Consider the following 11077-nt stretch of genomic DNA (forward strand, 5'->3'; position numbering starts at 1 on the left):
AAGCCCAAGAGTTTGAGGTTGCTGTGAGCTGTGACGCCACGGCACTCTACCGAGGGTGACATAGCAAGACTCTGTCTAAAAAAAAAGAAAGAAAGAAAGAAAGACAATATTGTGTTTTAAGCCATTAAGTCTTGAGTTGGTTTATTTATTTTTTATTAAAAAAAATCCTTGTCAAATACTTTATTTTTTAAGACTACACTGCACCCACTTTAGAAATAAGCCAGTGTTTATTTATCACAACAATAAAATATTTATTATAACAATGGTATACCATTAAACAATTTAAAGAGGTTTTAATTTTGATGTGTACCCTTATTATGCTTTTAACTTCTTTTGAAAATAATTTAACTTGGCTCAGTGTCTATAGTTCAGCAGCTAGGGCACCAACCACACACACCAGAGCTGGCAGGTTCAAATTCAGCCCAGGCCTGCCAAACAACAATGACAACTACAACCAAAAAATAGCCAGGTGTTGTGGCGGGTGCCTGTAGTCCCAACTACTTGGGAGATTGAGGCAAGAGAATCGCTTAAGCCCAAGAGTTTGAGGTTGTTGTGAGCTGTGACACCATGGCACTCTACCCAGGGTGACATAGTGAAACTCTGTCTTAAATAAATAAATAAAGAACATTATTGGAACAATTGGAAAAATCTGAATAAGGTCTGTAGATTAGATAATAGTATTGTTTCTATATTAATTTACTAATTTTGATAATTGTACTATGGTTAAATAAGAGAATATCCCTGATTTTAGAAAACACACTTAAAACGCACTGCAGTATTAAAATTGCCTCATATCTCCAATTTATCCTCAAATGTTCAGGAAAAGGTAAAGCATGTATGTATGTATGTATGTATATGTGTGTGTTTGTGTGTGTGTGTGTCTGTGTATATATATTGTTATTGGTATATATTGAGTATTACAATTTTCCTTTCTTAAAATATGCATACATTTTTTGGCACCCTTTGTATATTTATATATACAGTATTGCCCCCTTTGCCCCTGGGGATAGGTTCTAAGACCCTGAATGGATACTTGAAACCAACGATAGTACTGGACCCTATATACACTATGCACAAATTTCTTTTCCCTTCTTCACAATTTCATAGATAGATTTATTCTTAATATAGATTTTAACAATCTCAGCAAATGATTTTTTCTTTCCTGATTAAGTCAAGAACTTTCACTTTTTCATGTAAAGGAAACATTTAGAAGCTTCTCTTTGGCTGATCCAATTGCCAACATCAGTACTCTTGTGCCCTAGGGCCACTAAAATAAGGGTTACTTGAACATAAGCCCTATAATACCGTGATAGTCAGTCTGTAGCCCAGAAGCCTATTAAGTGACTGGCTGACAGGCAGTGTCTACAATAGGGAAACAATGGACAAAGGCATGATTCACATTCCAGGCAGAATAGCAGGAGATTTTATGCTACTCAGAATGCCCATGTGCAATTTAAAACTTGTGAATTATTCCTGGGATTTTCTATTTAATAATTTCAGACCATGGTGGACCAAGGTTGACTGAAACTGCAGAAAGTAAAACCACAGATAAGGGAGACTAATATATATATACACATATGCACGTATACCTAGAGAGAGAGAAAGAGGAAAGATCTGTTACTGTAACTTGTCTTGAACCTGAAATTATGTCAAAAACATAGACAGAGTCTCACTTTGTCACCCTGGGTAGAGTGCTGTGGCATCATAGCTTACAGCAACCTCAAACTCTTGCACTTAAGTGATTCTCTTGCCTCAGCCTCCCAAGTAGCTGGGACTGCAGGTGCCCACCACAACACTTGGCTTTTTTTTTTTTAAGAGAGTCTCAAGCTGTCACCCTGGGTAGAGTGCCGTGGCATCACAGCTCATGGCAACCTCAAACTCTTAGGCTTAAGTGTTTCTCTTGCCTCAGCCTCCCAAGTAGCTGGGACTACAGGTGCCCACCACAACACCTGGCTATTTTTTTTTTTGGTAGTAGTTGTCACTGTTGTTTGGCAGGCCTGGGCTGGATTTGAACCCACCAGGTCCAGTGTATGTGGCTGGCACCAATGCTGCTGAGCTACAGGTGCTGAGCCTTGGCTATTTTTTTGAGACAGGGTCTCGCTCTTGCTCAGTCTGTTCTCAAACCTATGAGGTCAGACAATCCACCCATCTCGGTCTTGCAAGTGCTGGGATTACAGGTGTGATTCGCCATTCTCAGCCTCAAAAACAATTTTCAAGATACCTTATTAAGATAATGCACAGTGACACAATATTACACATCCACTACAATAGCTTAAATCCAAAAGACAGACAACCAAGGATGTAGATAAACTGAAATCCTCATACATTACTGGTAGGGTTGTAAATTGGCATTGCCACTTTGGAAAACAGTTTGGCAGATTCTAAAAGAACTAAACAGGCTCGGTAACCACTGTTACGGTGCCAGGAGGTACACTGAGAGTGGCAGGTTCAAACCTGACCAGGGCCAGCTAAACAAGTACAATAGCCAAGTGTGTTGTGGCAGGCACCTGTAGTCCCAGTTACTTGGGAGGCAAAGGCAAGAGAACTGCTTAAGGCCATAGGGCAACAGTTTGAGACTCTCTCAAAAAAAAAAAAAAATCAAAAGAACTAAACATACATTTACCCTATGTCCCAGCAATTCTACTTCTCCATACCTACCCAAGAAAAATGAAAACTTATGTCCACACAAAGATTTTCATGTGAATTTTAATCACAAAATTTAATAACCCCAAATTGGAGACATTTTGAATGTCCATCAGTGAATGGATAAACAAAATGAGGTATATTTATACAATAGAGTACTAGTTAGTGGTTAAAATGAAATTCTGATTCATGTAACAATATGGACCAACCTCAAAAACATTGTCCTAAGTCAAAGAAGCAAGGCACAAAAGACTATTTCTATTAATGTGATTCCATTTATTTGAAATAAGGAAAACTATAGAGACAGAAAACAGATCAATGGTTATCTAGAGCCAAGGGTAGACTCTGCAAATAGGTATGAAACTGACATAAAAGAACTTCTTGGGGTAATAGAAGTCTTCTAAAACTGAATTCAGGAGAAGATTGCACAAATAAGTGGATTTGCAAAACGAGTGGATTTCATGGTAAGTAAATTATACCTTAATATAGCTATTTTTAAAAGACAACATTAACACCCCTCTCAACGAGGAATTGGACTATTCAATATTGATGTGGCAATGGGCTACTATCCATATGAAAAATAATTAATTCCTTACTTTATACCCCCCCCAATTCTAACTGCTGTACAGACCTAAATCTTAAAGCTTTAGAACATTTAGAAGAAATATAGCAAATACCCCTATGTCCTAGGAAGATTTTTTAGAACTGTAAGAACACAAGCCAAAAATAAAGTATCAATAAATGATCTACTTTAAGGTCAGAAACTCACGTATAAAAAAGACACAAAAATAAAGTTTAAAGGGCTTTGTTATAAATATTTGCAGCATTTGTAACTAACAAAGTATTAGCAAACAGGTTATATAAATAATTCCCACAATGAGAGGAAAAACTCTACAAATGACCTGATTTAAAAGTGAGCACAGGGGCTCGGCGCCTGTGGCTCAAGCGGCTAAGGCTCCAGCCACATACACCTGAGCTGGCGGGTTCGAATCCAGCCCACCAAACAACAATGATGGCTGCAACCAAAAAATAGCCAGGCGTTGTGGCGGGCGCCTGTAGTCGCAGCTACTTGGGAGGCAGAGGCAGGAGACTTGCTTGAGCCCAGGAGTTGGAGGTTGCTGTGAGCTGTGATGCCACAGTACTCTACCCAGGGGGACAGCTTGAGGCTCTGTCTCAAAAAAAAAAAAAAAAAAAGCACAGGGTAGGAAAATGCAGTGTGCTGATGTGGAGATTATAAAAGTCAATACATGGATGAAAAGAAGACTGCATCACTAATAAGCATGAGAATGCAATTTAAAATGAAGATGTGACAAATTCACAACCAAGAGATTAGCAAAAATTAAAGTATGGTATTACCATCATTGATGAGAAGTCTCATAATTGCTAGTAGATATAAACTGCTATCACCACTTTTAAGTGCAATGTGGCATTATTTAGTCACATTCATATCTACAATTTGGCAATGTCTTATCTATATATAATCCAAAAAAAATTCAAGAAGAGATGTACAAGGATTGTTTATTGCAGTAATGTTTATAATAGCAAAGAAATTATTTTTCGAAATCATTTTGGCCATTCTGGATCCTCACATTCTTTGGGTTGCTGCTTCCCTATAGCAGTAGAGAAACAAAGGTAATAGTGGTAGGAAGGGAAGGGATGCGAAACCTGTGGCTTTGAGGAAATTTGTGACCTTCCTGGTCCTTAAGTGAGGCCTTTCCACTGAATCTAAATTTTACATAACAAATCTTTTTATTAAAAGGGATGTAGCAGAGAAAAATGAAGCTTTTCTTGTCGCCTTTGGAGCTTAAAAAAGAACGATCTGGCTTGGCACCTGTTAACTCAAGTGGCTAAGGCACCAGCCACATACACCAGAGCTGGTGGGTTCAAATCCAGCCCGGGCCCGTCAAACAACGAAGACAACTACAACCAAAAAATAGCCAGGCGTTGTGGCTGATGGCTGTAATCCCAGGGCGACATAGTGAGACTCTGTCTCAAAAAAAAAAAAAAAAAGAATGATCTTAAAATCCGAAGGACACAAGTTCCCATTTCACATGGACTAGGACTGATCAGAAAATTGGACTATGTGGGCAGGAAGGAAGCCTCATATTCTGTGGCTCTTATATTTATGTATTTAAGTTTTCCCAAGTGAATACTCTGAGTGCATATACTGAGTAATTTACTGTATAACAAATTTGTGAACTTAATATAATAGTGGATTCATATTATCTCATTTAACCCCTGAGTTTCAAATAAAGAATAATATCAGTTGGGAGGAATAGTTAATGTCCTTATCTCCTATTTATATCTACATGGAAGTAAGACCAAGATCTACTTTTTCTAATGCACAGGGATAGGATAAAGTGTTGTAGTTAAAAACTTGGATGCTGGAGTCAGACTGCATTGTTTTAAAGCCTGGCTCCACCAATTATTAGCTTCATAACCCTGGCAAGTTATTTATCCTCTTTGTGCCTAGGTTTCTCTCTCTGAAAACTGGGAATGATAAATAATGGTAGTTATCACCTAGATCTTGAGGATTAAGAATGAACAAATGTAAAGCACTTAAAACAAAGAAAATCACCTAGTAAGAACTATGTGTTAACTGTTCTTAACAGAATGACTTCAATCCTTTAAAAGGAACAAATGACTCAAGATGCTTTCAGAAAACAATGAGAGACCAAGCTGACTTTAAGCCTTCTCAAACAAAGGAAGAATTTTAAAAAATGTTTCTATCACCTTTCATTTTCCAGCTTTCCCTTTGAATTCAGAAGTTCTTAACTGGAAAGGTATAGAATCCTCATCTTAGGGAGAAATAGTTGAGGTAAGATAGTTTCTCTACCATGTTTGTGACTTGTCATTATCACCAGCTGCTGCACTTTTTTCAGGCTGGACGACAACTGGAAGCTGAGCAGGCCTACAAGTATACAATAAAGGTATGACGCAGATGCTGCTATCGTTTGTGTGCACCACACTCAGATTGGGAAACTGGGAGGAAGGTACTGACTTAATTCAGGACTTCAGAGCATTTCATGATGTGAATATTTTTCTTTAGGATTTTCATACCATCTTTGCCATTATTATGGAGTTTCTGGGTTTGTAATAATAACCTATTATCATGGGTGATCTTGCTTCCAACCCTTTAGAGAAGCTATGGTTTGAAGAGTCAGTTGATCTGAATTATTTTGCTATCAGCTTACTGTGTTGGGCCAGGCATGGTGTCTCACACCTGTAATCCTAGCACTTCAGGAGGTTAAGTGGGTGGATCACCTGAACAGTTCGACTGCCTGAGCAAGAAGGAGGCCCGTCTCTACTAAAAATAGAAAAAAAAACCTAGCTAGGGATTGTGCTGGGTGCCTGTAAGTCCCAGCTACTCAGGAGGCTGAGGCAAGAGAATTGCCTAAGCCCAAGAGTTTGAGGTTGCTGTGAACTATGATGCCATGGTATTCTACCCAGGGTGATAAGAGTGAGACTCTATCTCAAAAATGATAACAACAAAACATAGTGTGTTAACCTTTCTGGGCTTAATTTTCCTCATGTGTAAAATGTAGGGGTTGGTTTAGTCCATGGGTTAGCTATATTTTTCTTTAAAGGCAAAATGGGAAATTGTTTAGGGTTTGTAGGCCAAAGTCTTTGTTAGCAATACTAAACTCTGAATTTTTAAGTGCAAAAGCAGGCAGAAATGACATATAAATGAATGGCTATGTTCCAATACAACTTTACTTACAAAAACAGGTGGTAGGTAGCATTTGGCTCAAGAATAATCTCTGGTTTATTCTATTAGTTATGAATTGCAAGTAATTTGGGAAGACAGTGACTTAATTTTTTTTCTCTTCTAAAGAAAGGTCTAGGGTGGTACCAGAACTCCACAAGGACACAAGGGACCCAATATCTATCTTTTTGCTCCATCAATTGTATCATGCAGTTTCCATCCCCCACAGTTGCAAAATAGCTTGAGTAGCTCCACCTACCAAATCCATGTTTCAGGAAAAATAAAAGGAAAAGGGGGCCATGTTACAGCTATTTCACTTCTTTTTTTTTTTGGATTTCAGCTCTGTGCCCAGGCATAAGAGACAAAGGCACTCATTTCTCTTTAAAGGCCTTTTCCCAGGTATCTCACCCAATGACTTTAGTTTAACATTTCATTGGGCCACAATTGGTCATATGACTACTTCTAGCTGCAAGGGAAGCAGCAAAATGTAGCTTTTTAACTGATTGTGTTGCTGCCTTGAAAAGAAATCAAGATTTTGTTAGTAAGAGAAATGGGTATTCAGTAAGCTACTCTTTGTTTCTACTACACATCTAGATTCTAAAAACAAATTCAGATCTAATATAAGCCTATGATTCCTGGGTCTCTGATTACTTGCTGTCACTGCCAAATGAGAATACTATACACTAGCCCAGGGATGTACTTAGTAATATGAATACTTTAAAAAATAAACTTTCAGGGTGGCACCTGTGGCTCAAAGGAGTAGAGCGCCGGAGGTGGCGGGTTCAAACCCAGCCCTGGCCAAAAACTGCAAAAAAAAAAGAAAAAGAAAAAAATAAAATAAACTTTCATAAAGTTATTTTATTAAGAAATGTAGAAATCATGAGTGTTCACATTGTTTGATGAATTCTCACAAAGGAAATATATCCATGTAACCAATGTTTTAGTGGGGTTTTCATGAAATAGAGAATATAGGAAGAACCACTCCCATCTCAAGGAACTATGTTCTTTAGCTGTGGCCCCACAAATGAGGGGTCTTCAAAGCCACATATGTAAGTCAGGTATGATGTGTCCTTCCCTTTCTTCCTATCTCATGTAGCTGAAATTGAAAAATGAGGCTCTGCTTGCAGAGATCCACACGGTACAGGAAACAGTTGGCTTTGGAAATCCATCTTTTTGACAACCTTCCAACTGAAGAATTTTCTGTGTGGGATTCTGAGCTGCTTTCCTTCCCAGATAAAGTTTCACCATATGAAGACTGGAGCTGTAGAACAAAAGAATCTTCACCATAAACAGAAATTCATTCATTTATTTCCATGGCTATTTTATTACATGTTTTCCTGGTTGACCATAAAGTAAATTACAATAAAAAAATGGAAATAAGAGACTGAAAATTTATCAGTGTGGTTCTGGAGTTTATATATACAGAGTTATAATTACTGTATATTGAGTATTACAATTCTTTTTTTTTTGAGACAGAGCCTCAAACTGTCACCCTGAGTAGAGTACCATGGCATCACAGCTCACAGCAACCTTAAATTCCTGGGCTCAAGCAAGTCTCTGGCCTCTGCCTCTCGAGTAGCTGGGACTACAGGCACCCACCACAATGCCTGGCTATTTTTTTTTTTTTTTTTTTTTTGGTTGCAGCCATCATTGGCAGGCTGGGGCTGGATTTGAACCTGGCTGTTAGATGTATGTGGCTGGCACCTTAGCTGCATGAGCCACAGAAGCCAAGTCGAGTATTACAATTTTAATACAGTTTTTTCTTTTCTTAAATTGTGTATACATTTTTTTGCACCCTCTGTAGTTGTGTAACTCTCTCTATATATATATACATATAAAAACAATGACAGACTTGGCACCAGCCACATACACTGAGATGCGCGGGTTTGAACCTGGCCAGGGCCAGGTAAACACCAATGACAACTGTAACAAAAAATTAACCGGCCGTTGTGGTGGGCTCCTGTAGTCCCAGCTACTTGGGAGGCTGAGGCAAGAGACTCGCTTAAGCCCAAGAGTTTGAGGTTGCTGTGAGCTGTGATGCCACAGCGCTCTACCGAGTGAGACAAAGTGAGACTGTCTAAAAGTAAAAAAACAACAAAAAACCCCCAATGATATATAGTATAGATACTATATATATTGGGGTCATTATCATGGTGTCTGAGAAAAGCTTATCAGACCACTCCTGGAAGTCAGCTGCTAAGATCCCGGTACACTTAACTGAAACTTGGGAATGAAGGCATCATTTTCAAAGGCGGGCCTAGAGGAAGAATGCTAGGCTTGGTCACTGTATCAGGGCAAAGAGCATTCTGGCTGTGGCCAGGCGCTTTGTAACCAACGGCGAACAAAAATGCTGAACAGAGAGGTCTAAGTATTGACTCCCTCTGACCGACCACAAGTCTCTCCGGTCTCCTCATGGAAGTTTACCACAAGGGCTCCATCAAGGTATCACTAGCCTATAACAGATGGAAAACGTTTCACCACTGAGGCTATAGTCTAGGTCTAGATATAACATCTTACTTCGCTCCTTCGCTCCTGGATCACAGCACGGCAAAAGCAGGAATAAACTTCTCCCTCCTTTATTTTTTAAAGTACGTATACTTCTTGGGAGAACAGGTGGGACGGCGAGAGGCAAATTAGTTAATAGAGAAGGATAAACTCTACACATTTATCCTCGTAATCCTTCTGTCTCAGCCCTAACTCTACCTTCTTTGTGAAGTCTTCCCGAGGAAAAATCGGGTTTGCCTTCTGGGCTCCCCCCGCACCGTGTATAGACCACCCTAGTTTTTCTGGTCTAACCTCCCGTGCTCCCTCAAGACCATGAGAACCGTCTGGGCAGGGACAGCGCCTCGGCCCTAACAGGTGCTCAAAAAACGCCTGCAGGATGTATGGATTTGAAGGGTATTCATCACTTCTCTTAACGCGCCCTGCCTTCCGCCACCACGCCTCACTCCAGCAGAACCCAAACCAGCAAGCGGCAGCACCGCCGCTCCGCAACTCACCCACGGAAACACGCCCCTTTCGCAGCAGTTTAAGGCACGTTAGCGTTTCCGGCGTTGCACTACGGGAAGTGGAGGGGCGGGAGCGGAAGCGGAAGCGGCGGGGCAAGCGTACCGTACACTTCCGGAACGGGATTTTGGGGGCTGGGGTAACCCGCGCCCGAGTCTCGCAGAGGTCTATGTTGACCGGCTGGGTTGGGAGCGGGTGTCCTAACCTTGCCGCAGCTGTAGGGCTGCTCCGGGCGGGCAGCGGGACATTCCGAGGAGCCGCACGCCGGCCGCGCCATGGTTCACCTCAGTAAGTCATCAGGACCCCTCGAGAATTTCCTGGCGTTTGTGGGGACTTGGAGATTCGGACCCAGGGGAGCCGCGCTCTCCAGGCGTGCTGGAGGCAGCTGAGCCCGAAACAGCCACACTGTCGTGCTTTGATCTTTCGCTTAGTTTTTTTCCTACTTAATCCTCGCTGAAATTCCCATCTCATTTTACAGATGAGAAACTAATAAGTAGGACAGAAGGTCACAACTAGTAAACGGCAGGTCCAAGCGGAGTGGGTTCGGGGTTGAGGTCGTTTCTGCCAGGAGTGGTTAAGAGGAGTTTCACAAGAAGGTGCTATTCAAGCCAGATGGACAAGAATAGGTTGGAAATATTTCCATGGAAAAAAGGAATTGTTATGGGGCGGCGCCTGTGGCTTAAGGAGTGTGGCGCCGGCCCCATATACCGGAGGTGGTGGGTTCAAACCCAGCCCCGGCCAAAAACTGAAAAAAAAAAAAAAAAGGAATTGTTATGTCTACTTCATTTTACCCATTTTGTGACCTCATTTCTTGTGCAGTAACCAACTATTTCTCTACAGCTACCCTGTTCTGCAAGGCCTACCATGGGGGCCACTTAACCATCCGGCTTGCCCTGGGTGGCTGCACTAACCGGCCCTTCTACCGCATTGTGGCTGCTCACAACAAGTGTCCCAGAGATGGCCGTTTTGTAGAGCAATTGGGTTCCTATGATCCACTGCCTAACGTCCATGGAGAAAAACTCGTTGCCCTCAACCTGGACAGGATCCGGCATTGGATTGGCTGCGGAGCCCACCTCTCTAAGCCTGTGGAAAAGCTTCTGGGTAACTCTTCTCTGGTCTTACTTGAGGGGATTTTAAACTGAAATCAACCCCAGAATCATGAGAACGAAAAATGATTTTTATTCCTTCTAGGCTGCTGAGGGCTTGAATGAGAGCTGAAGTTGTGATCTGTCATTTTGAATGTGGAGTTCTTTAGTGGACTCCTTTGTGAGACTTTTTGGGTGTCTAGTGTTTTATTCTAAAAATGGGAATAGTGTGTTAATTGCAATCTGTCATTTTAACTTTTTTCTTTTTTTTTTTTTGAGACAGTCTCAAGCTATTGCCCTGGGCAGAGTGCCGTTGTGTCACAGCAACCTCCAACTCTTGGGCTCAAGTGATCCTTTTGCCTCAGTTTTTCTATTTTTAGTAGAGACGGGGTAGGGGGGATGTCTTACTTTTTTGCTCAGGCTGCTTTTGAACCTGTGAGCTCAAGCTATGCACCCACCTTGGCTTCCCAGAGTGCTAGGATTCTATCACTGCACCAGGGGTCAGTTTAACTTTTTTTTTTTGAGACGGAGCCTCAAGCTATCCCCCTGGGTAGAATGCCATGGCATCACGCTCACAGCAACTTCCAACTTCTGGGCTCAAGCGAGTCTCCTGCCTCAGCCTCCCAAGTAGCTGGGA

The 11077-nt window shown here is 41.2% G+C and overlaps 2 protein-coding genes across 4 annotated transcripts in view; both read left to right on the forward strand.

Annotated features, from left to right (window-relative positions):
- Positions 1–7742, forward strand: part of CFAP70 (cilia and flagella associated protein 70) — a 103097-nt gene extending 95355 nt beyond the window's left edge. For 2 of the 3 annotated variants that reach the window (XM_023509565.1, XM_023509566.1), the window contains 2 exons: positions 5526–5573; positions 7446–7742. In XM_023509565.1, the coding sequence (XP_023365333.1) occupies positions 5526–5573; positions 7446–7526 (129 nt within the window). In that variant the 3' untranslated portion in view covers positions 7527–7742. The remainder of the gene's footprint in view (positions 1–5525; positions 5574–7445) is intronic. The other variant, XM_003783561.3, reaches the window with a different exon arrangement.
- A 1733-nt stretch (positions 7743–9475) lies between these two features.
- The window catches only part of MRPS16 (mitochondrial ribosomal protein S16), a 2280-nt gene continuing 678 nt past the window's right edge, over positions 9476–11077 (forward strand). The window contains exons 1-2 of the mRNA XM_003783750.3: positions 9476–9643; positions 10196–10456. Coding sequence (XP_003783798.1) covers positions 9631–9643; positions 10196–10456 — 274 coding nt within the window. The 5' untranslated portion in view covers positions 9476–9630. The remainder of the gene's footprint in view (positions 9644–10195; positions 10457–11077) is intronic.

The sequence above is a fragment of the Otolemur garnettii genome, unplaced genomic scaffold, assembly GCF_000181295.1.
Source record: "Otolemur garnettii isolate 467f Iridium unplaced genomic scaffold, OtoGar3 scaffold00008, whole genome shotgun sequence".
Taxonomy (NCBI): domain Eukaryota; kingdom Metazoa; phylum Chordata; class Mammalia; order Primates; family Galagidae; genus Otolemur; species Otolemur garnettii.